The 27,612-nt window shown below is 37.3% G+C and overlaps 1 protein-coding gene across 48 annotated transcripts in view; it reads right to left on the reverse strand.

Moving 5' to 3' along the window:
* Positions 1-223: 223 nt before the first annotated feature.
* Positions 224-27,612, reverse strand: part of sw (short wing) — a 171,389-nt gene continuing 144,000 nt past the window's right edge. For 39 of the 48 annotated variants that reach the window (XM_068360691.1, XM_068360724.1, XM_068360700.1 and 36 more), the window contains 8 exons: positions 24,572-24,689; positions 24,327-24,440; positions 23,168-23,285; positions 20,113-20,273; positions 17,026-17,040; positions 14,403-14,543; positions 11,583-11,708; positions 224-682 (listed from right to left, as the gene is read on the reverse strand). In XM_068360691.1, coding sequence (XP_068216792.1) covers positions 530-682; positions 11,583-11,708; positions 14,403-14,543; positions 17,026-17,040; positions 20,113-20,273; positions 23,168-23,285; positions 24,327-24,440; positions 24,572-24,689 — 946 coding nt within the window. In that variant the 3' untranslated portion in view covers positions 224-529. The remainder of the gene's footprint in view (positions 683-11,582; positions 11,709-14,402; positions 14,544-17,025; positions 17,041-20,112; positions 20,274-23,167; positions 23,286-24,326; positions 24,441-24,571; positions 24,690-27,612) is intronic. The other 9 variants (XM_068360733.1, XM_068360732.1, XM_068360730.1 and 6 more) reach the window with 1 other exon arrangement.

The raw sequence follows: 27,612 nt of genomic DNA on the forward strand, positions 1-27,612 counted from the left end.
TGCAATTTGGAGGTTCCAGGTTTTTATGCTTATACCACTTCTGTTTATTTTTATGTTGCTTTTTAGTCCCATGTTCTCACTCTCACTTTTTACCGTGTCAAGAATCAGCTATTATCAGTCTCATCTGCAAATCTAATAACACATCCATACATACATACACTATACAGTATTATTAATATTTCAAAATTTTGAAATATAGGTAGATCTAAAAGGAAACAAGAGAAATTTGCATATAATTTATTGATAACATTTCCCAATATACTGTATAGGCAGCTCATTTATTTTAATACAAGACTGCTTATCTTTAGCCTTTCACAAACATCCCCAGTTTCTCCAAGAATTAAACAAGGCAGCAGCAATCACTCAGCATTATATTGCTTTCCAATCCAAATCTACAATGCTTTAACTATATTAGAGTAAATATACGTCCTTATTACAGCACATAAATTAGGTTAGAATATCACATTTTTAATCTGAACTTCATTACTAATTACAGAAATAATACATAATTCAAAGGGTTACTTTTCATTTATCTTAAGGGTGATGAAGATAAGGAAGTAAGTGATGAGAATGTCGATTCATAATGCCTAGTTGATTGATCATCATCTGCCTGATTGTTCTTTAACTCGCCCATAGTATGTACCAGCCTCGCCCAATCATCAGCTCGGGGGGCAGCAAGTTGCTGTAAGAGAAATGGATGAATATCAATCAAAACAATGAAAGAAATTGAATAGTTACCATGAAATAAAACATAAGAAAGAAATTCATGCAAAATTTAAATGTGTGAATATTTGACACGGAAAAAATGTGCATAAATTAAATCAAGGTATTCGTACGATTTAAATTGAATTGAACTAATCCCGAGATGTAATTCCCTTATTTAAACTGAACTGACTGAGGAATTAAATTCTATCATAAGCATAACGATCTCTATAACTTTGTAAAATTGATACAAATCCTAAACTTTCAAGAAAGTCAAAGGGAAAGTAGCAAAAAAATACTTGTCCCTAAATTAAGTAAGATAATACAAAAAAAAAAATAATTTCAAGGAGTAATCCTTAATTTTCACAAACCCCAATTTGATTCTATTAGTAATCTATTGCGATTGAAATGTCTTTTCCAAAACATACCTTTACCTTAACATGAGCCATTGAGCTTACCAATAGTCCATAAGGATTAAAAGGCTTTACTATAAAATTATGTATACAAAATAGGTATCGGCCACATTAATAAAATCTACTTTCAACTAGATACTGACAATATTATTAATGTACTATGAACATAACAATCCATTTATATTGGATGACTTTCTGTACTCTTGGCAAACTCTCACAATACCACAAACTGTAATGGTTGTTAATGTACAATATATATTTCTATGAACTACCCTACTGCTGCTACCTCCGCGGTCATGCCTTAGATGACCGCGGAGGTAGCAGCAGTAGGGGATTCAGCATTATGAAGCTTCATATGTCGTGGATAATGTGGGAGGGTGGGCTGTGGCACCCTAGCAGTACCAGCTGAACTCGGTTGAGTCCCTTGTTAGGCTGGAGGAACGTAGAGAGTAGAGGTCCCCTTTTTGTTTTTGTTTCATTTGTTGATGTCGGCTACCCCCCAAAATTGGGGGAAGTGCCTTGGTATATGTATGTATGTATGTACCCTGATGTCCATATTGCAGTTTCTCTGTCGCCACTGGTACAACTCACAAGTGTCCCTCTTCCAAATTGTCATAAGTTTTATTGGATTTTAAGTTGTCTTCCTCTGAATTTAATAATTTCTACACGAGGATAATACTGCAATTTTAATTACATTTGTAAGGTGTGCAGTTGGCTCATTATTCTTCACAAGGTAAGTATGTTTCTAGTTTGAGTGCTAATATAACTGGTGTTCAGTTCAGGAGGAAATCCAGAGAAGACTCGGCTAGCTATTTGTAGCGGGGATGATGATGAATATGACACGCCAACACTCTAATATACTTAACCAGCAAGTTTTGATAGCAATGCGCTTCAAAAGTTTAAATGACAGTATTCAGGTTCCTCTGCTCATCTCAAGATGGCTGGTGTGATTTCGCTTATAAGTGGTAATTCCAATATTACCTGTGCGGTTGCTAACCTAACCAGACTCTCTAAGTCTGATGTAGGGTAATAGTGTTACATTTACATTCGGTAAGGGTTCTGAATGTTCACCAAATATTTCAGAGTCGAGATACTCTTCTAGAACCACTTCTTTAATTAGTTTTAGAGCCTTCATCTAATAAATCCTTGCATTCCCACATTCTTATTCGCTCTTTTAGAAAACTAGATTGCAAGGCAGAAGGCGGAGTTGGTAGTCTGGATCCAAAAAACTCTCCACTTGTTAAAGTAAGCACTCTTAAGCAGACTTTTTATTTTCTATTTTTCTTTATTGGTGGATGGGTTTCATACCGTACGATTCTCTTAGTTCTTTAATGTTCTTGGTGATGTTTCAGACAAACCTGATCAGTTTCCTCATGCTTTCGGTGGTATTGTGCTTTGTTTGCTTATTAGCACAGCTACTTGCTCATCACAGATCAACTTTAGCGGGGGTATATGGTAAATGCCAATACCTTTTTATGAATTAAGTCTAACTAGAAAGAAATCTTAAAAATAGGATTATTTATATTCAGTGAAAGAAATATAGAAAAGAATGAATATTTTTTTCATCATTACTGTACTGTACGTGAGTACAAGGACAATTATTAATAAAGGAAGAAATGAGCATAACTAAAATACAGTACAGCACAAGTACACTAGAGGTGTCGTTGCAAAGGCTTTGCCACGACCCTGAAAGTTTTGAATCCGTACCTGAGCAATTGAGCAGAAGCTCCCATACCAGTTTTAAATGATATAAATGAATGGGTAGGAATCCTAGTTCCAAATTATCCACCTTTGTAAAAATATGAAGAAAACAAACACTTAGTACAGTAATACCTCACAACACAAAATTAATTAGTTCTGGAGTGGCTTTCGCAAAGTGATATTTTCATGATCGGAGTCACCCATTTTACATGTAAATCGCTTAATTCATTCCAAACCCTGCAAAAGGCCACATTAAATCTTATTATACTTAATTTACAGGTATTAAAGTTAGTTTAGGTATACTGAATAGTTTAAATGTATTTGGCTGTACAGTATTTCATTGTGGTTATACTGTAGCTTTATTATAAAATTGAATGTGGTGTTTTTGTGGGGTTTGGAACAGATTAGGCGATTTACATGTAAAATGTAACTCGACACAAAATTTTTACGAAACAAAACCCACTCCAGAACAAATTAATTTTGTGTTGTGAGGCATTACTATTTTTAAAGTCATCTTCATGAAGGATAACAAATCTTAATAACCTAAACTCGCAGTCTTAGCCACATAAAATTTTGAATGCTACTGATTTTCACTAGGTAAATACACTGACATTTGCATTCCAACCATGTCAAAAACCATACAGACAGCAATGGATCCTCTATGTGTATCCTTACAGGTATTATTATTATTATTACTATCCAAGCTACAACCCTAGTTGGAAAAGCAAGATACTATAAGCCCAGGGGCTCCAACAGGGAAAAATAGCCCAGTGAGGAAGGGAAATAAGGAAATAAATAAATGAAGCGAACAAATTAACAATAAATCATTCTAAAATAAGAAACAACGTCAAAACAGACATGTCATATAATAAACTATCAACAACATCAAAAACAAATGTCATAAATAAACTATAAAAAGACTATGTCCGCCTGGTCAACAAAAAAGCATTTGCTCCAACTTTGAACTTTTGAAGTTCTACTGATTCAACCACCCGATTAGGAAGATCATTCCACAACTTGGTCACAGCTGGAATAAATGCATTCACAGATGTATCTGCTTTACTTACTGCAAACATTTATATCCATGTGTGTCTTGAGTAGAGAGCAAAGCAATGCCCATTCCTACTACTGACACTTGGTACTATATAGGGGATTCAAATCAGGTCCTAAAGATTAGCACCTTGCACAGAATCGAGTGTTTGTGACTCTAGATGATTAACACAGACCCCAAATAATTTATCAGACCTTCCCTAGATCTGTACAATTGGCATTATAAAAAACAGGAATGGGTAAAAACAAGAAATATGTTATTTTCATTAGTAAAATAAATTTTTGAATATACTTACCCGATGATCATGTAGCTGTCAACTCCGTTGCCCGACAGAAATCTACGGTCGGGATACGCCAGCGATCGCTATCCAGGTGGAGGTGTACTTCAACAGCGCCATCTGTGGTCAGGTACTCAAGTACTTCTTGTCAACAAGAACTCAATTTTCTCCTCGGTCCACTGGTTCTCTATGGGGAGGAAGGGCGGGTTCTTTAATTCATGATCATCGGGTAAGTATATTCAAAAATTTATTTTACTAATGAAAATAACATTTTTCAATATTAATCTTACCCGATGATCATGTAGCTGATTCACACCCAGGGTGGTGGGTGGAGACCAGCATACATGTTAACAAAGAAGCTAAGTATCCCGTATTTCATTTTATTAGTTATTCAAAATAACATAAAATAAATAAGTACCTGGTAAGGAAGTCGACTTGAACCATTACTCTGCCTTTATTAAGTACGTCTTCCTTACTGAGCGTAGCGGTCCTCTTAGGATGCTGAACGACTCTTAGGTGCTGAAGTATAAAGGGCTGCAACCCATACTAAAGGACCTCATCACAACCTCTAACCTAGGCGCTTCTCAAGAAAGAATTGACCACCCGCCAAATCAACAAGGATGCGGAAGGCTTCTTAGCCCTCACCTACTACTGCACTCGCTGCTACGAATGGTCCCAGGGTGTAGCAGTTCTCGTAAAGAGACTGGACATCTTTGAGATAGAATGATGCGAACACTGACTTGCTTCTCCAATAGGTTGCATCCATAACACTCTGCAGAGAACGGTTCTGTTTGAAGGCCACTGAAGTAGCCACAGCTCTCACTTCATGTGTCCTTACCTTCAGCAAAGCAAGGTCTTCTTCCTTCAGATGAGAATGTGCTTCTCTAATCAGAAGCCTGATGTAGTAAGAAACTGCGTTCTTAGACATTGGTAGAGAAGGCTTCTTGATAGCACACCATAAGGCTTCTGATTGTCCTCGTACAGGTTTTGACCTTCTTAGATAGTACCTAAGAGCTCTAACTGGGCAAAGTACTCTCTCCAGTTCGTTCCCCACCAAGTTGGACAGGCTTGGGATCTCGAACGACTTAGGCCAAGGACGTGAAGGAAGCTCGTTTTTAGCCAAAAAACCGAGCTGCAAGGAACATGTAGCCGTTTCAGATGTGAAACCTATGTTCCTGCTGAAGGCGTGGATCTCACTTACTCTTTTAGCTGTTGCCAAGCACACGAGGAAAAGAGTTTTTAATGCGAGGTCCTTAAAAGAGGCTGATTGGAGAGGTTCAAATCTTGATGACATAAGGAACCTTAGGACCACGTCTAGATTCCAGCCTGGAGTGGACAACCGACGTACCTTTGAGGTCTCAAAAGACCTAAGGAGGTCCTGCAGATCTTTGTTGGTGGAAAGATCCAAGCCTCTGTGGCGGAAAACCGCTGCCAACATACTTCTGTAACCCTTGATCGTAGGAGCTGAAAGGGATCTAACGTTCCTTAGATGTAACAGGAAGTCAGCAATCTGGGTTACAGTGGTACTGGTTGAGGAAACTGCATTGGCCTTGCACCAGCTTCGGAAGACTTCCCACTTAGACTGATAGACTCTGAGAGTGGATGTCCTCCTTGCTCTGGCAATCGCTCTGGCTGCCTCCTTCGAAAAGCCTCTAGCTCTTGAGAGTCTTTCGATAGTCTGAAGGCAGTCAGACGAAGAGCGTGGAGGTTTGGGTGTACCTTCTTTACGTGAGGTTGATGTAGAAGGTCCACTCTTAGAAGAAGAGTCCTGGGAACGTCGACCAGCCATTGCAGTACCTCTGTGAACCATTCTCTCGCGGGCCAGAGGGGAGCAACAAACGTCAGCCGTGTCCCTTTGTGAGAGGCGAACTTCTGAAGTACCCTGTTGACAATCTTGAACGGCGGGAATGCATACAGGTCGAGATGGGACCAATCCAGCAGAAAAGCATCCACGTGAACTGCTGCTGGGTCTGGAATCGGAGAACAATACAACGGGAGCCTCTTGGTCATCGAGGTAGCGAACAGATCTATGGTTGGCTGACCCCACAGGGCCCAAAGTCTGCTGCAAACATTCTTGTGAAGGGTCCACTCTGTGGGGATGACCTGACCCTTCCGGCTGAGGCGATCTGCCATGACATTCATATCGCCCTGAATGAACCTCGTTACCAGCGTGAGCTTTCGATCTTTTGACCAGATGAGGAGGTCCCTTGCGATCTCGAACAACTTCCTCGAATGAGTCCCTCCCTGCTTGGAGATGTAAGCCAAGGCTGTGGTGTTGTCGGAGTTCACCTCCACCACCTTGTTTAGCTGGAGGGACTTGAAGTTTATCAAGGCCAGATGAACCGCCAACAACTCCTTGCAATTGATGTGAAGTGTCCTTTGCTCCTGATTCCATGTTCCCGAGCATTCCTGTCCGTCCAATGTCGCACCCCAGCCCGAGTCTGATGCGTCCGAGAAGAGACGGTGGTCGGGGGTCTGAAAAGCTAAAGGTAGACCTTCCTTGAGAAGAATGCTGTTCTTCCACCACGTTAGAGTAGACCTCATCTCTTCGGAAACAGGAACTGAGACCGTCTCTAGCGTCATGTCCTTTATCCAGTGAGCAGCTAGATGATACTGAAGGGGGCGGAGGTGGAGTCTCCCTAACTCGATGAACAGGGCCAGCGATGAAAGTGTCCCTGTTAGACTCATCCACTGCCTGACTGAGCATCGGTTCCTTCTCAGCATGCTCTGGATGCACTCTAGGGCTTGGTTGATCCTTGGGGCCGACGGAAAAGCCCGAAAAGCTCGACTCTGAATCTCCATACCCAGGTAAACAATGGTCTGGGATGGGACGAGCTGGGACTTCTCTAAATTGACCAGGAGGCCCAGTTCCTTGGTCAGATCCATAGTCCATCTGAGATTCTCCAGACAGCGACGACTTGTGGGAGCTCTTAAAAGCCAGTCGTCTAAATAGAGGGAGGCTCTGATGTCTGCCAAGTGAAGGAATTTCGCAATATTCCTCATCAGTCTCGTAAACACAAGAGGTGCCGTGCTTAGGCCAAAGCACAGGGCTTGGAACTGGTACACAACCTTTCCAAAGACGAATCTTAGGAAAGGTTGGGAGTCTGGATGGATGGGGACGTGAAAGTATGCGTCTTTCAGGTCTAACGAGACCATCCAGTCCTCCTGCCTGACCGCTGCTAGGACCGACTTCGTCGTCTCCATCGTGAACGTCTGCTTGGTGACATAAGCATTGAGAGCACTGACGTCCAGCACCGGTCTCCAACCTCCTGTCTTCTTGGCTACCAGGAAGAGACGGTTGTAAAAGCCCGGGGATTGATGATCCCGGACTATGACCACTGCTTCCTTTTGTAGCAAGAGCGACACCTCTTGTTGCAACGCTAGCCTCTTGTCCTTCTCCTTGTAGTTGGGAGAGAGGTTGATGGGAAATGTAGCTAGAGGGGGATTGTGGCAGAACGGAATTCTGTATCCCTCCCTTAGCCACTTCACAGACTGAGCGTCTGCACCTCTGCTCTCCCAAGCTTGCCAGAAGGTCTTGAGTCTGGCTCCTACTGCTGTCTGAAGAGGAAGGCAGTCAAAACTTGCCTTTTGCAGACTTGGAACCCTTCTTGGACTTGCCACGGTGACTGTCTGCACGGGTACCTCCTCTGCTGGAGGTTCTGCCACGAAAGGGCGGGATGAACCTAGAAGCAGGTGTATCAACTGCTGTAGGGCGGAAGGGTCTAGGCACGGAAGGTAAGGTTTTAGCCTTACGTGCAGAAGAAGCCATGAGGTCATGAGTATCCTTCTGGATAAGTGAGGCAGCCATCCCCTTAATCAACTCCTCCGGAAACAGACACTTGGAGAGAGGAGCAAACAGCAACTCTGACTTCTGGCAAGGAGTGATACCAGCAGATAAGAAGGAGCACAGATGTTCTCTCTTCTTGAGGACTCCTGATACATATGAAGCCGCAAGTTCACCAGACCCATCCCGAATTGCCTTGTCCATGCTAGACATGATCAGCATGGCCGAGTCCTTATCTGAAGGGGAAGTCTTCCTGCTTAAGGCTCCCAAACACCAATCGAGGAAGTTGAATATCTCGAAGGCACGAAAGACTCCCTTCAACATATGATCAAGATCGGAAAAGGACCAGCAGATCTTCGAACGTCTCATAGCCAACCTGCGGGGAGAGTCAACCAGACTTGAGAAGTCGGCCTGGGCAGAGGCAGGAACCCCCAAGCCAGGTTCCTCTCCCGTGGCATACCAGACGCTCGACTTAGAAGCCAGCTTGGGAGGAGGAAACACAAAAGAGGTCCTTCCCAGTTGCTTCTTGGAATGCAACCAGTCCCCCATAACCCTCAAAGCTCTCCTAGATGATCTGGCGAGAACAAGCTTGGTGAAGGCAGGCGCAGCAGACTGCATGCCCAGAGCAAACTCGGAGGGAGGAGAACGAGGGGTTGCAGACACAAAGTGTTCAGGATACAAATCCCTGAACAAAGCAAGGACTTTACGAAAGTCTAAGGAGGGTGGCGAAGACTTGTGTCCTTCAACATCAGAGTGAGGTTCATCCAGATGAGCAGCTTCATCATCCGATACATCATCATCCGAAAGTTGAGTTGTGAGTGGCAAAGGCAGAGCAGCAAGCTGAACGGCTGAATCCTGCAGAACGGGTGCATGCGTACCTGCGGATCCATCATCATGCCTCTGCTGGACAGTCTGCGAGCTGGCAACAACAAAAGCAGAAGGCTGGTGTGTGGGAGGGTCTGCGGTGGGCTGAGGAGCATGCGGTATGGTATGCAGAGCATGCTGTAAGGTATGCGGCTCGTGCTGCATGGTATGCGGAGCATGCTGTAAGGTCTGCAGAGCATGCTGCATGGGCTGAGGAGAATGCCGCATAGTGCTGGAACCCGGCAACTCCTGATGCGGCAGCTCACGCATGTTAGCAGATGGTGCAGCAAGAACATGCGTCTGGCAGGGAGGACTGCGCATCGGTGGAGGAGCTCTCACAGGTGGGGTGTGGGAGCAGGCAGCCGCAGTATCTGCTGAGCGCACAACCTCTGCGGGTTGTAGGTTAACAGGAGAGGTGTTAACCTTCTCGGCATGATACTCCTGCATAAATGCCGCAAGCTGAGACTGCATAGTCTGCAGCATGGACCACTTAGGGTCTACTGTGGTTGGAGCAACAACAGATGGAGCAGAGGCCTGTTGAGGGACCACTCTACCTCTCTTGGGAGGTGTGCAGTCATCAAATGACTGCGGCGAGTCCGAACTGACCCAGTGGCTACACCTGGGCCGTTGGACTAGCTCGGAAGGGACCTTACGTTTGAGCGGTCGTGAGACCTTGGTCCACCGTTTCCTCCTGGAAACCTCTTCCACAGACGAGGAATGTAAGGGCTCATTCGTCTGTAAGTGGATGGGACGATCCTTAGCAGATACGTCCGCAACCACTGAGGATACATCCGTGCGCCGATCAAGGCCTGCCGAACCCTTTGGTCCTTCGACATTGCTTCTCCCCTGGGCTTGGGAGCTTGCAAGAGGTCCCGGACTGGGAGGACGACTGGCACGCACAGATGTACCCTCATGCGCAACACTGACACTGACACTATGCACATCACTAGCACTAACACTTCCCACTGCACTCTTCGCTTTCAGCTCTCTGACATCTGCCAAGAGCTGATTGCGGTCACTAACCAACGACTCCACCTTCTCACCGAGAGCCTGAATGGCACGCAACATATCAGCCATTGCAGGCTGAGCACTCGTAGCAGGTTCGGGAGTCACCACCACAGGGGAAGGAAAAGGTTGAGGGGCATGGGGAGAGGAAAAATCCACAGAGCGAGAAGAACTCCTCCTATCTCTCTCCTTCTCTAACCTACGTGCATATCTGAGGAATTCATTAAAATCGAATTCCGAAAGCCCAGCATATTCCCCACATCGATCTTCCAATTGACAGGATTTACCCCTACAATTGGAACATACGGTGTGAGGATCTATAGAGGCCTTCGGAAGACGCCTAGTACAAGTCCTAACACTACACTGCCTGTATTTAGGAACTTGGGAATGGTCAGACATCTTGAATTTAGAGGTAGTCAAGGGGGAATTCCAAAATTAAGCAAAGATCGTTAACCAATGAATCAAATTAATTCCAAAAGCTTGCTAAGCTAAGGATAAAGCTTCCTGGAAAGCGAAGGCTAAACTTCAGAGCAAATACATCACCAAATCGTGAACAAAAGACTCCAAAATCAACAGCGTATCCATGTAGGTCTTGCCGGCGGCACGACAGAGGAAAAAAATTGAGTTCTTGTTGACAAGAAGTACTTGAGTACCTGACCACAGATGGCACTGTTGAAGTACACCCCCACCTGGATAGCGATCGCTGGCGTATCCCGACCGTAGATTTCTGTCGGGCAACGGAGTTGACAGCTACATGATCATCGGGTAAGATTAATATTGAAAAATACCAAGTTAAAAAGAAAAATTCCAAACAAACAAGACCATAAGCAATCAATTTCAGGAATTGAGCAAAGGTGGTGGGTGTTCCTTCTACCTGCTTAATTTTAGAAGAAAAAAAATTATCCTGTAAATGACAAAAAAATGTCTCTCTCCCACATTTATTGTGTTCCATACAATAAAAGAAATAAGCTTTAATACTCTGTACTGTAATTTTTCAGTCTTATTCCATTTTCAATGGCATCTATATATCCAGTATATAATCTGAAAATGTTACCTATAACTGAATTTAAGAAATCCTGCATTACCTATCATTCTAAAACACATTTTGTGGTCAAACTAATGTCTAACTTTGGGGTTGACAACCAAACAGGTATGTAAAGAATATACCTCCAGTGGCTAACAAAACTTTGAAAGCTTGAACACTTCAGTATAAGTGTAGCATAATCACACCTAGTTCTTTGAAATTGAAATTGCCATATTTAATCAAAATAACTATCAGATGTTTCAGGAAAATATTCACACAGCCTGAGGAATTTTGGAGAGAATACTAATCACTTGACTCTAAAGCTTTAAAGTATATCAAAGAGAATTGTGTGGGAGTTACACATGATCACACAAACATGAATATTTTTTCTGTAATTCTATTAAAATAATGCATCAAATGTGGCAAAATCTTTGCTGTCCTTGTTAAACACATTGTATTAGCTTTAGAGCCATAATAAGCTACAATTTCCATTGAAAAAAAAAATGTCCTCATCGTATCTTGATAAAGAATTTTCCTTTCCATGAAAAACCTACTCACCTAAAAATTAATTCAACATCAAACCCATATATCTTATTTTCAAATTCTATGAGTTTTCCAGTTGATAAATAAATTCCTTTATCCTAAATGCTAGAGGTTCTGATTGCAAAAAATGGAGTAATTTCGTGCTTTACATAAATATATATAATTAATACTTCTATATATTTTCTTCTATTTTATTGCTCAAAACAAAAAATACTCACCTCTCCAACATCATATATCCATATCTTGCCCAGGTCATCACCAACAGTAATCTGGGTTCCTGAATTTGTCCATGAAACCCTATTCAGTGCTGGGTTGCCCTCTACATAGGTGCTTGCTGTAGGGACCTGCAGAGATCAAAGATCTAAGTTCTTGTGCTTACATAGTTTTTTTTTTTTAACATTATTATTATCAATTGCTAAGCTACAACCCTAGTTGGAAAAGCAGAATGCTATATGCCCATGGGCTCCAACAGGGAAAATAGTCCAGTGAGGACAGAAAACAAGGAAAATTAAATATTTTAAGAACAGTAACATTAAAATAAAAATCTCCTATGTAAAGTATAAAAACTTTAACAAAACAAGAGGAAGAGAAATAAGATATAATAGAGTGCCTGAGTGTATCTTCAAGCAAGAGAACTCTAACCCAAGACTAGAGAACAATGGTTTAATCTTATATCATTTTCAAGTTTGCTTTGCACCTGTTCTGTAATATATATATACCTAATGACATCAAAATTGGATGTCAGTGAATGGAAAATTAGAATCAGTTACTCGTAAAAATATGAATACACAATAATCTAGAACTTTATTAGAGTAGGAATGAAATGCTCAATATCCTGTTATAAAATTTAGAAAAAAAATATTGACAATATTTCAAGAGCAAGAAAATTTCTTTCAGCTTAAATGGGCAACACTTAAAAAATAATTATCTACCATTCTTCTTTGCAATTTGTGAGTGCTTTACACAAGTGTAAAATTTCTGATAATTTTCAGAATTAAATACATCAATTATAAAATCCTTCCTACTATTATATTGATTTCCCTTCTTTATGGCATTTACATACAGGAGCTACTACACATGACATCCCTAACTGTTCAAAATGAGGCATTGCTATTGATTAAGACTCTCGATATCTAACATTTCAAACAACACACTAACTTTTCAAGTTACAGAACACTGGTATCAGAAAACTGAGAACAAATTAGCATTATAGTCCTTTCTCAAAAGTAACAATTACCATTACATTAATAGTTTAAAATTATTCACAATAATTGTTACACAAATCTAATATGAAAAACAATCTTGATAATAAGATTTCTTATTTCTATACTCACCAGATACTCATATTGCTTTGTCTCTGGACACTTGGAATATCAATGTTACTCCTTATACTAATGCTTCTAATAAAGCAATGACATTAACCAGTGTCTAACAACAATAAAATACCATGCATGTTAAATACCATCTTCAGTCTCAGTCGAAACACTTCCGTATCCTTTCGACATCACTAAACAGTGGGGATGAGGGTGGGCATATATCTTAATAATTCCCTCGGCAAAAAGGTAGCCTAGCCTTCTCTGGATTTTACATGGCTTCTTTTACACTTTGCTTATTCTGATCATGAAACATACTTCCCTGAGAGGAACAGTTAGGAATCCATACTCCCATCAGAATCTCTAAATTTGAAAACTCTCACTGACATGCGACACAAACAGAATGCAGATCATGATCACCCAAAAACCTTATGTAATTAATAAATTAAGACAAATGCACAGCACATTGTTGTTAGACACTGCTATGTCTCATTGCTTTACTCAAGGCATTAATATAAGCAAATTAAAGAAGATTGGAAAGTTCTTAATTTTAAGTAGCATCAGCATTCCCAGCTTCCAAAGACAAAAGAAATATGAACCCCAGGGGAGGGTTACAGAAATAATTATACATTAACTATGTAAAATGCAATGAAAGGGATAAATTTACTAGATATTATCTTTAAAGAATGGAAAGAAAACTTTGCTTATGGAAATAAGGAGAATATGCTTTTTATCAACTAAAATCTCATGAAAAATTTGTAGTACAATACATGATAACCCTTTCATTTTTCTCTTCTATAAGCCACCATTTAGTACAATACATTATTCCCTTTTGCTCCACCAAACATTAGTAGCCTTTTATCAATTGATTGGAACAATTAAAACTTTAATCATGTAATGTAAATATCCAATTTCCAATTACAGGTATAGGTGTCAGGTTTCAGTTCCTGTTTCATCTGAATAGATGCTCACCAGAACCTCAGTCGAGCAAGCCCAAACCCCCACTGTGGTGCCCAACCACAGCAACGCCTCCACAGTAAACAGCTTAAACTCTCAGTCCAAGGCTGGGATCGATCTGCTGCCAGGAGGCTAGCATGATGCAACCAAAAATCTATGTGATCAGCCTGGTAATTCATAACCATACAGATTATCAATAAGATGTAATCAATTGGCTGTTATACCCTAGATTGAAGTAAATTACTATAATGTGCAGAAGTTAGCATCCTAACTTATGAAATTCAGTTTTGTAAATTTTCCTATATCTAATTTTGTCCAGAATTTTCCAAAGTTATGCCTGAAGCAATATATCCACCTCTGTGATTCCAGAGGGGTCCCAAAACTCAGTCAGGCAAATCCCATTGAACACTTTTGGACAGAACAATATTTTTCTTTTTATTGCTAGCTGCAAATTTATTTTTCATGGTACTATATTATTGATTATGGAGTCTCTGATGCTGCAAAATGTCCAATACTTTAACGTAAAATTTACTAAACTTCAACACAACAAACTGATAAGCTCAAGTTAATCAATAAACTACTATAGATGACAATAAAGTACTTTCAACCATCATTATCTCAAAGTAGAAAAAAATCCTGTTCATGAATTACCCTTGAATCACATATAATTTAGCTTAAGAAAAAGTTACAATGACAACTACTGGGTTTACCTATAAAGAATACAAATTAGGAGACCTTTCAAGACATACTAGATGATTTATTGCATACCTCAGTATCCTGGTTCAAGTTCCACAAATCAATTCGACCTGTACCATCAACTGACGTGAATAATGCTGGATGTATGGGTGACCATGCAACATCATAAACATAATCTCCATTATCTTCAAACGAATACAAGGGCTTTGTCTCCTGTAATTAAGATAACAGTTTAAATATTCAGCAGTTACTCCATAAAATAAATTATTAAAATCAATTACTGTACAGAAAAAAATCTTGTTCATATATTTTGGATACTTCATGTTTGTGTAATTGTACTGTTGTTATTACATTTCTAAACACAATTGATTTCAGACAACAAAATATTTTGTTAATGCTTTAGATGTTTATAAGAATCAACAATCCAAATAGAAGCTTGTATGCTCTACCTTATCTAACATGTTCATTTTTCGATGCACCAATTTATTTACGCTATGCCCTAAGTAGCAGTAACTACTCATTTCACCTCAGAACTTCTTAAAAAGCAAAATGTGAAACTTTTTCTGTTCACAGTAGCAAATCCAACATTCAGGATTAAATGATTACCTACCACACTTTGAAGGTAACAAGAATTAACTTCAAAGCCTCATTTGAAGAAAGAGCTTTCTCATCTTACTATGTGAAATGTTCAATCCTGCTTTTCCCTCCAAGGCTTTTTGTAACTCACTCTTACTAAATTGATAAAAAAAAGGGGATTATAAGAATTGAACATGAATTCAAATTCAGTTAACTACAGAACTTCAAATCTAGATTTGCGCTCTGATTAGATCTTTTACATTCTAGTACTTCACTAATTATTTTTGATAAAACTTTCTTTAATGAATATAACTCTTTTATATGCTATAATTCTTTTATATGCAAGCTGTTCCTAAGTTCAGTTAAGGAGGCTGTATTAACACAAAATAAATAAACATACATTTAAAAAAAAAGTGGCCACTACTATTGGGTACTCTGGTGCTCTTTAAAAATTTATCATTTTCATTCTCACTAATATTATCATCATTAGGTAATCTTTTATTATTATTAACACTATCAAGAGGTAAACAACACCACGACATCATATCAAGACTCTAAGTTCAGAATTAATTTTCAACAATTATGGGAGTATATGAAGTATGCAAAAATATTTTTTGCCGCCAATCTTTAATATAATTTTCAAAATTAATTCCACTTAAAACTTATGTAAAACAAAAACGTAAAGACCATACTATTTCCAAAACAAAACGTAAATTTAAAATAATAAAAAAATACAGAATTAAATACAATTAAGGAAACTCAAACGAGTATCACATTTCAACTGAAGGATAAGCTTAAAACATTAAATGTCAAAATCCATAATACAATAAGAACCAATTCTTCTTACTGTACGTGTCAGAGTTTGCAAAATAAAAATCATTAATGAGAAGAAAATTACAAAGGTCTCAAATAGTATTTTAAGTATGATTACCCCAATTAAACAAAACAAATTATGAGGTGCTGAAAAAGAATAAAAAAAAGTGCTAAGAAACCAAGGTCACGTACACCGATTTATGTTACATACATGATTCAATGAATCTTCAGGAATGTATTACGTACATGACGACTTTAAAAAATTACAACAGTACTTACTTTCACGTTTTAATTGAAAATGGTTAAATAGCTTAAAAATATTACCAATTGAAGAAAATTCTACCTTTAACACCAATTACAAAACTATAAGTTACAAGGGACAGTATTACAAATGTACAAAAGTACAGGGAACCAATATAAATGGTAAAAAAAAAACTAAAAAAAAGCTTATGGACAATTATAAATTTAACCATTATAAAAATGGTCAGGGAAAAAGCAGTTACAACATTTAATGTTAGGGGTAAGCATGAAATACCTAACATGAAATAATAATAGCTATATCTATTGGGGGGGTCATGGGATAAATGGTCAAGAGTGCAGAAACTAGAAGAGATAACCTGGTAGTGATTCCATGTGTAAACAGCTCTTACAACAAGTAAAAAAATCTGATAAGAAACAGTCAAAACAATTTCAATATTTTCTCCCTTGCATCTGTTCTTGACCAAGTAGTGAGAAAGCATCAGAGTAAAAAAGGGATGAGCCCTTCATTCTTTGTATATGTTAGAACAATGATGATGTCTTCCTTCTTTAGCTGAACATTCATGTTATGGAGTTTTCCAATAAACTAAACTAATAAAAAAAAGTTCCAGATTGCCTTAAATGTGTCTGGAGAAAAAATCATGCTCATGACAGAATAAACATATAAAATAATAGAAAATCTACACTAAAGATATCCATAAAAAGCAACACAAAAGCTTATAAATATATACACATGTATATAAATATAAAAATATTCTTGTCAACTCCCTCTCTTGCACTCAATTTTGATTTCATAGTATCTTTCCTTCCATTTGCTTTAAAACATATCATTAAAAGGCTTTTTTAGGAATTTTTATTTGTGTGAGATATGCATTCCCTTTCCTCCAGTGAAAGAAACATGAATTTCAGTGCTCTTCATTGCAAAATATATGGAGGCTGACACAGTGTTAACAAGTGTAAAACCAAGGTAGAGAGTGATCTTTATGGTGGAGCTTCTGGTAACAAAGTTCATCATTGAACAGCATTTCAAATATAAACCATAACTTACCTTTATTGACCAATGCTATCATATCCAACATGATCATGGCAAGAAAAAAACGTATAATGAATTTACATACCTACGTGATAGCAATTTCATCAGACTTTAATGCTAAAATATGTTCGAGTTAAAATTGGGTTAAAATACTTAAATACTACAAAAATTGTTTAAATAAAACTACATGCTTATGTCCTATTATGTTAAAACAGGAAAACCTAGTACCCTGAAGTACATAATTTGTATAGTTAACATTATCACTGAGGTCTCTCATAATGTGATTAAATGCTTGGTCAACACAAGCAGTCCAGAAATGATTTTTGGTATTTTGAATATTTCATGCATGGATATACAATTTCCATGCAATGGTTATGAATTGAATTGAATAGCGTTTCTTTTCATACCTATGGTACCATGCTACACAACTTAGGGGATTTTTTTTTTTTTAAACCTTCTGTAATTGGTAAAATAGTCACAAATGATAGTCAATTAAGATTACCTTTTTGGAGTAAATCTTTTTTCCCTCATTAGCAAGACCCTAACAATTTAAAAGGATGACCATATTACAGAAATAGCTTTTGTAGCAGATTTCCTCTATCCATACTAGTCCATAAACTCACACTTGTCAGTGCAAGCCAGTACTTGTCTGTATTTGCAGATATTATATAAGTATACTAAGTGCTGTACTTGCACAAAATAGGACGTACTAATATGAACATACTAAGGGCAAAGCGAAATTCAGATTCTCAAGAGTTTTGCTTGATACAATTGTATAATTTTGCATTTAATTCTAATACACACTGAAATGAGAAATACTGTAATTCTTATGTACAGTATTTGGATTCTGAGTGTTAGTATCAATTAAGCTAACACTAAGTACTAACACGCTAGTTGGATTCTCTAATATCAAATGGATATAAATTTTAAATATCTAACAATATTACAAGTAACTCATAAGGACTTTTATGCCGAGTTACAACAAACAAAAAACCAATTATCTGAATAGCTCTGAAAAAACTCAGTAAGCAGATATAAAAATATTTATTTCAGAAATTCTACCATGTAGTAGTGGCAGTTGCTTTTATCTGATAAGACTTTTAGTATGAATAGATCATGTTACTTAATATGGCACAAATCTTGATCCAGCCTATCCCAAAAATTACAAGTCATCCCTATTCAGACCATATCCAAATTTTTAATTACCAGTCTATATTCATGCCTTATCCCACACCCTGTAAACATGACCCAACATTATCTTATGCCAATGATCTATCAAAACTCGTAGCTAAGACACATCATCATCAGCATCATCTCCTCCTACGCCTATTGACGCAAAGGTCCTCGGTTAGATTTCGCCAGTCGTCTCTATCTTGAGCTTTTAATTCAATACTTCTCCATTCATCATCTCCTACTTCACACTTCATAGTCCTCAGCCATGTAGGCTTTGGTCTTCCAACTCTTCTAGTCCCTTGTGGAGCACAGCTGAACATTTGGTGAACCAATCTCTCTTGGGGAGTGCAGAGAGCATGCCCAAACCATCTCCATCTACCCTTCACCGTGATCTCATCCACATATGGCACTAGAGTAATCTCTTATAGTTTCATTTCTAATCCTGTCCTGTCATTTAACTCTGAATATCCTTCTGAGGGCTTTGTTCTCAAATCTACTAAATCTATTGGAGATATATAGCCTGATTTTTATAAGGAATTTCAGGCGATTTGACTTCCAAATTTTACTTAACCTATACATTGTCTGATTTACTTTTTTCAATCTTTCACTAAACTCTAATTCTAAAGACCCTGTATTGGAGATCATAGTTTCTAAATACTTAAATGATTCAACCTCACTAATTCTTTCTCCTTCCAATGATATTTCACCTCTGTTCTCATCATCTCTGTCTTTCATTTATTTATCTTCAGCCCAACCTCATGTGATATTTCATGCATTCTGGTAAGTAAGCATTGCAAATCCTGTGGTGTTTTGCTAACAAGTACAGCATTATCAGCATACTCTAGGTCTGCTAAATTCCTATCACCAATCCAATCCAATCCTTCTCCACCATCTCTGGCTGCTCTACATATTATAAAATCCTTGAGGAGGATAAACAACATAGGTGACAAAACATTCCCTTGGAGTACTCCGCTGTTCACTGGAAATTCATTTGATAAGACTCCATTAACATTAACTTTGCATCTGCTATGCTCATGAACAAAATTAATCAAATTTACATATTTAAGAGGAATTCCATAATAATGCAGGGCTCTTCACAAAATTAGCAAGTGCACATTAACAAAGGCTTTTTCATAGTCCACAAATGCCATCAAAGGGAGATTCTTATATACTATGCATTGCTGTACAACATATCTCAAAACCTGCTTGTTCATCTCTCAGTTTTTCATCAACTGCTATTCTAAATATTTTAACAATCACATTGAGGCTTTTTCTGAGGAAGTCGAGAGGCTTAAAGCTGTCCTCAGAGGACAATTTGGATGATGTAGACATGAGTGGGCTAAAGCTTGAATTAAAATCTACGGATTCCAATTATACCAATCCTGCCAACTTTTTAAGCTCCATCTGTGAACAGTCAAATTCAATCGGTGTATTCTAAATTCAAGTTCAAGCTAGTTCAGGCTGAGTCACCAACTTTGTGGACACGTTGGTGTGAGGTAGTATAGTGTAGGGGATGAGCAAGACTCAAAGTTTGAGAAGTATCGATGATGTGTGATATGGAGGCTTTACATATAACACCTAATAAGTGAAATTTTTCCCAAATGTTTGGCCAACATTGTCCTATAAGATAAAATTTAAAAGTTCAACAAAAACAAAAATAATGCCAACGTTTCCCATTCCCATGTCAATAGAGCTCTTCAATTCAAAACCTGCATAATAACATCAAATACTACAAAGATAGCATTAAGCTTAGCATCAATAAAAACTAAACATTAAAACTGATGATACTAATTTTTGTTTAGCCCAAATGAAAGATAAATTTGATGATGGCTGCTTTTTCCTTTTCAATGAGGATTTAGCTTAGTACTGGCAGATGTCAATAAAATGTACATATAAACAATAGAGATCATAACTGTTGTGAATGCTTACCTTCACTGACCAAAGTTTAACAGTCCAATCAATGGAAGAAGTGAGGAAGAGGTGAGAGAAATCAATTGGACCTGGGGTAGAATGTGTGCTCACACCAGTTACTGGTCCTTGATGACCTTCATAAGCATCAACGATACCTGCCTTACTACCATGACGACATGCTGCAGAGCAAAACAATTTTATCATTACATAATTGTGAACACTGTTAACCAAAAAAATTAGCAAGCCTCTTTGAAATAAGTTCCATATAAACCAATGACTCATAACATCTTTATTTATGAATTTCCCCTATATTAACAATTTGTTTAACAGACAGGAGGATGACAGTAGTCCAAAGGTGTAAGCACCACGTGAAAAAGTATGCACCTTTTACCCATCTTCCAAATTTTTAATGTACTCTGTAAAAGTGTTACAAGATTAGTGGGGCTGGGAGAAAACACTACAAAATTGATGAGTTTGAATCAAGACAATCCTAATCAAATGAATTATTTCTATACTACCTTAAGGCTACCTTCTCAAAGCTATCTAAATGTTGATTTCTATCCTAAAAATCTCCACCGAGATATTATAATCATATGGTGGCATATGACAACATAGAAAGTTTGGGTGAGTCACATAGTAATGGTCCTTCCTGTATTTTTGCCAAATTGGTTATTACAGTTGATTGTAACCTCTTTCATGAATCCAAATTGCATTTTTTTATATAAAGGCTGTGATTAGGTCAGCTATCAACAACTACAGGATTCTGAGATAGACAATTGGGCTGGTGATTTGCATCCTTGTATTTCTCCGTCCCCGAGAGCAAGCACTCATGAGTAACCTCTTCATGCCATCATTAATAACATGGTTTCGTGTATGGTTTCTAAGGAACAAGGAATATCTGTTTTAAATACAGTAGTCATAATTTGGCTGGCAGTAGGATACCGCCTGGTATGGGTTTGGCCACTAGCACATCACAAATTTCCACTAGTTGTGTTAACACTGGAGCTAGTGCGTCCATGCCTAGTGCAGATTACCACTATACTCTGTTCAATAGGTAGTAGGTTGGCCAGGGCACCAGCCACCTGTTGAGATTCTACCGCTAGAGAGTTATGGGGTCCTTTGACTGGCCAGACAGTACTACACTGGATCCTTCACTCTGGTCACGGTTTACTTTCCCTGTGCCTACACATACACAGAATAGTCTGGCCTATTCTTTACAGATTCTCCTCTGACCTCATACACATGACAATATTTGAGATTGCCAAACAATTCCTCTTCACCCAAGGGGTTAACTATTGCAGCGTAACTGTTCAGTGGCTAATTTCCTCTTGGTGAGGGTAGAAGAGAATCTTTAGCTATGGTAAGCATCTCTTCTAGGAGAAGGACACTCCAAAATCAAACCAATGCCTTGGGTAGTGCCATAGTCTCTGTACCATGGTCTCCCATTGTCTTGGGTTAGAGTTCTCTTGCTTGAGGGTACACTTGGGCAACCTACCCTATCTAATTTCTCGTCGTCTTGTTTTGTTGAAGTTTTTATAATTTATGTAAGAAATATTTATTTCAATGTTACTGCTGTTCTTAAAATATTTTATTCCTCCTTGTTTCCTTTCTTCACTGGGCTATTTTCCGTTAGGGCCCCTAGCCTTATAGCATCCTGCTTTTCCAACTAGTGTTGTAGCTTAGCAAGTAATAATAATAATAATAATAATAATAAAAATAATAATAATACATACATACATACATATACCATGGCACTTCCCCAATTTTGGGGAGTAGCCAACATCAACAAAGAAACAAAAACAAAAAGGGGACCTCTACTCTCTACGTTCCTCCCAGCCTAACAAGGGACTCAACCGAGTTCAGCTGGTACTGCTAGGGTATCACAGCCCACCCTCCCACATTATCCACCACAGATGAAGCTTCATAATGCTGAATCCCCTACTGCTGCTACCTCCGCGGTCATCTAAGGCATCGGAGGCAGCAGCAGGGCCTACTGGAACTGCGTCACAATCGCTCGCCATTCATTCCTATTTCTAGCACGCTCTCTTGCCTCGCTCACATCTATCCTCCTATCACCCAGAGCTTCCTTCACTCCATCCATCAACCCAAACCTTGGCCTTCCTCTAGTACTTCTCCCATCAACTCTTGCATTCATCACCTTCTTTAGCAGACATCCATTTTCCATTCTCTCAACATGGCCAAACCACCTCAACACATTCATATCCACTCTAGCTGCTAACTCATTTCTTACACCCGTTCTCACTCTCACCACTTCGTTCCTAACCCTATCTACCCGAGATACACCAGCCATACTCCTTGGACACTTCATCTCAAACACATTCAATTTCTGTCTCTCCATCACTTTCATTCCCCACAACTTGGATCCATGCATCACAGTTGGTACAATCACTTTCTCATATAGAATTCTCTTTACAATCATGTCCAACCCTCTATTTTTTACTACTACCTTAACTGCCCCCAACACTTTGCTACCTTCATTCACTCTCTGACGTACATCTGCTTCCACTCCACCATTTGCTGCAACAACAGACTGCAAGTATTTAAACTGATCCACCTCCTCAAGTAACTCTCCATTCAACATGACATTCAACCTCACACCACCTTCCCTTCTCGTACATCTCATAACATTACTCTTACCCACATTAACTCTCAACTTCCTTCTCTCACACACCCTTCCATATTCTGTCACTAATCGGCCAAGCTTCTCTTCTGTGTCTGCAACCAGTACAGTATCATCCGCAAACAACTGATTTACCTCCCATTCATGGTCATTCTCGTCTACCAGTTTTTCAAGCGTGACCCTATCTAAAAAATTCTGATATTGAAATATAGACCTTTCTTCAATTAAATACTTTGACAACTTTATATAAAGTGTGCATAAACAACTAAGAAAAGTAACTTATTACTTCATAACTTCCATTCAACTATAATGCACTCTTTACTGGAATCCCAATTGAACATGAACCAGCAACTAAACTAAGCTACTCCACTCTTTCATGAATGGGGAGTTACATTTTTATCACTATACAGTATACTGTAATAATGAACATACCAGTGAAAACAGCGCCTTCCTCAGACCCTACAATGAAGTTGTTGACATCGCCATGAGGAAATGCAAGACATGTCACTGCAACAGCTCTTGACTGCTTATGCTGCAACTCCATTGATTCCTATATATGGACAAAGAAATTAAATTTGTAATATAAGTAAAAATTATGCACATATCTACAAAATGACTTTCATAAACAAACTAAAATACTTTGAGAAGACAAAGGAAAGGAAACCAAACCAAAAAATTTGCAAAGGCAGGAGAAAAAATCAATACAATACCAAATTAACTATAAAAGACAAGAGGATAAAAGTTCAATAAGGTTTATCCTACACAAAGTAGAAATGGGTAAACTCAACAAATCTGCAATGAATACAAATAGAACAGGACTTGCATCACGGTTGAGGATTTAGGTTTTCATTGAGCCCCACCTTGGTTTACAGCTAGTTACATCATCCCTGTCAATTTCTTCAATATTTACATGATCTCTGTATTTAATCATCATTATCTTTCAACATTAGGCCATGAACCATAAAAGCAGGCATTATGAAAGTAAGATGAGTAATCAATTCGTCATACTTCATATAGTTTGACATAAGCCTTAGTATCTACAGTCGTCCATTATCTTCCCAGCACATAAGACACACTAACAGGTGATGTAAAAACACAAATATATATTGGCCTCAAGAGCTCATTAAAAGCCTTATACCAAAACCAAGTTTCAAGTTTATGTCTAATTGCATTAATAGCAGCTTTGTCAATTTTACCCCTTTACACTTGCTACTGCATGAACTTTTATAAATAAATATTCAATATACAATTACATTACATATTATTCTTCCTCCCCTTTTAAATTTTCTTTAGTTTTTCTTTATCTCATCTTTAACTTCTCAATCTTTATACATTCTGTCCAGGCTATTCTATGCTTTCACTTTATTAACCTATATTGACCTTTATAAACATTTAAAACTATCACTAACATAATCATCACCATCATTCCCTTCTTAGGACACTCAAGGATCAATCGTGAATAAAAATAAAAATCATTCCATGACCATAATACCAGTACTGTATTACACTAAAATTGAAATATGGTAAAAAACTTTAAACAGTTAGGTTTTTCAAACATGAAATGCGTATTGAATGGAAATCTAATACATACCTGTGGTTGTGATAACATGTCGAGTGACCAGGAGCACATTTTTCCATCAGTGCTAACACTTATCAAATTATGAGCATTCTGGGTTCCAACAACTTTCATGCAATAGACAGGATGCTGGAAAAAAATGTGATATATATTACTTATCCAAAATTTTCTTTATACTAAAATAAATATAATATAATCTGTATAACCGATTAACAATATATGAAATAATCAAATTCAGTACTTGCTATGCAATGTCTTACTGTATGTGCCGCTGCTGAGAGTGGACTGCGCTGAACAGGCGTTCTCTTTTGACTTCTATTATCCCACAACACAATTTGGCCTGAATATGTGCCACCAATTATAAGGTTGGGATGAAACCTATAAAAAAAGATAACTTTTTAAAAACTTAATCATAAAAATAGGCAAAATATATCAAAATACATTCCTTTTATTCAGAATACATTTGAATTTCTTTTAAAATATCTAATGCAGATAGCCTGAGAGATGTGTTATTAAGAAAGGAAAAACTGAGAGGTTGAGAGTTGAAAAAATAATTGAGAGATGCAGAAAGAAAGCAAAAGGAATGGATGAAAATTATGAACAGTAATTACAAAACATTCCACTGTTCATATAAGATTTATATTACCAATTAAATCCTGAATGGGTTTAAAATTTTCCCTCATCACTCATCCTTTTTTATAATTCTTGGCTTGAACTGGCCACAAATTTCTAAATTAGACGATTGGATAGATTCTACGCCCCTTAGAATAAACTGCACTGAAGCTTTTAACATAAGTTAAATCTTGAAGGTATAAAATAAAACTATAATTTATTAGAACAGATTACTGTAATAGTTTTAAAAAAAATCTAAAAACCATGTAAGGAAAATCAACAATAATTAAGATAATGAAAATGGTCCCTAACTGGAAACTTTAATTGGTATTACACATATTCTTACTATAGCAAAAGACTGTAAAGTACATTCCTACTAAAAAAAAAAAATAAATAAATAAATAAATCTCTCAGTAAGAAGGACTGAGAAATTACATTTCAGGTTTAAATCTAAACGATGACCTAAAACAAATTTTAATCAATGGCTCTTTGGTCGGAATGAGACTTTTTGGTGCGTTGATTTCTGGCGCAGGTGATGCTCCAAAATATTTTCTATCTTTATTTCTCTTTGTCTCGGTCACAAATAAAAAATTTATCTGTTTCTTTTTTTAAAAAGTTTTAGATTGTTTGGCCAATTTAAAATATAAATTAGCTATTAGAGTGAAATACCATTCGCTGAAATTAAAACACAAACTTCAAACTACTTCACCAAAAAATTTTCCTAGTTCGTTCTCTAAGTTTGTCTCGGTTACAAATTCAGGATTTATCCATCTTTCGTTGTGACAGGTGTCGAATTTAGTTCTTAGAATTATCCGTATATAGCCCATTATAGCTCAACGAATTTCAAGTAAAAGTGGAAGAGAAAAATTTGTACATACCGGCTACATTTACGTATTTGACAGATGTAGTTCACGAGATCCTTCAATCAAATTTTGGCGATGTGAACGTTAAAATTTATGTAAAGGAAGAAGCCACACTAAAGATAGTGAAGTGATTAACGAAATAAACCCGCATGGCCACGGATCATCAGCTGCATCAATGGAAGCTGCTCACGTTAAATGTGCAATAAAACACAGAGCCACGGAAACTTTAGAAAATACATCAACAGTTATTAACCAATGCTTAACAGAAGAGGAGAGGATAAGGAGAATAGTGTCTGATTACGGTACAAGGCAACCTTTAGAATACCTCCGAGGTTTAGCACATAACTTTGAATTAAATTGGATTACTAAATTTTAGTTTATCTTTTTTTATGTATTTCGAAGAAAAAGGTATTATGCGTAAAGTTTTCTGAATAAAATAAATATATTTTTTATTTTCATGTTATTATCATCATGTTATTTATTTACTGTATATAAACATAAATAATTTCTTTGGTGTAAAAATAGCAGTGCCAAAAAGTCTGGCGCCAAAAAGTCCTGCGTCAGAGAGTCTGCACCAGAAAGTCCTAGACCGCTCCTTGGTAACAAAATTACTCTTTATGTGTGACTTCAGTATTAGTTTTAACATATTCATGATAAGACAGACAGGCAAAATAGAACTAATTTCCTTAACAAAAGAAATAAATATGTAATACAGTATTTGGAAAAAGAAAGAAAAATTGTTTTAGAGAAATGTACATTACTGTGAAATTTAACTACTTTAAATAAAGTAGTAGAAATATGAACATTATGGTAGGGTCTCGGAAATAAGTTTTCCTGAGGGTATTTATTCTGGCCAGAAATATTACTAAAGCTAAATTAAACTTTAATTGCATAATTCTTTCAGAACATGAAAATGCTTTGCTATAAATTTTGAAAGTTTTAAGTAATGTAAATAAATTAGATATATGCAGTATATTTATATCATATGAGCTAATGCTAGTGTTAATTAGCTTACCAGCATAGGAAAGCTTACTATACCTTATTTAGTAAAATGATCTACAAAAAACTTGATCAGTTCACAATATACTCCAAATATCAATCTTCAATACAGTGAACCCTCGCTACTTCGCGGTTCGACCATCGCGGATTCACCACTTCGCGGATTTTTTCCATAACCCATATATATACAGTAATATATATATATATATATATATATATATATATATATATATATATATATATATATATATATATATATATATGTATGCATGTATTTATGTATATATGTAGGTATGTATATGTGTATACATATAAATATATATATATATATATACACAAACACACACACACATATATATATATATCTAAAATAGGAAGATGTGATGTAGTTCTAAGGGAAAAGTATGGGAAATATGTCTGGGTAATAAGCAAAGCTCTACCTCCAGTTTGTTTCTACATTATGATCAGAGATAAATGTAAACAAAACATTGTTTGCCATTTTTTATCGTGCTTTTTAGCATGTTTAGGAAATGCATGATATAAAATCACCTTTAATATTTGTGCCTGTTTTAGTTTAGGGTACTGTAGTACATGCATTAAGTGTTCTGTACATTAAAGGGTAGTTTGTTAACAGTACTACGTACAAGGGAAGGTTTTAAAAGTCTGAATATACATGTTGAATAAATGGGTAAATATGGTGTCACTACTTCGCGGATTTTCACCTATCGCGGCCGCGACTGGAACCTATCTACCGCGATAAACGAGGGTTCACTGTAACAAATTTACTTGACATGTAGGGAAATAATGTTAATTTTTCATTTATCCAT

The sequence above is a fragment of the Palaemon carinicauda genome, chromosome 37, assembly GCF_036898095.1.
Source record: "Palaemon carinicauda isolate YSFRI2023 chromosome 37, ASM3689809v2, whole genome shotgun sequence".
Classification (NCBI taxonomy): domain Eukaryota; kingdom Metazoa; phylum Arthropoda; class Malacostraca; order Decapoda; family Palaemonidae; genus Palaemon; species Palaemon carinicauda.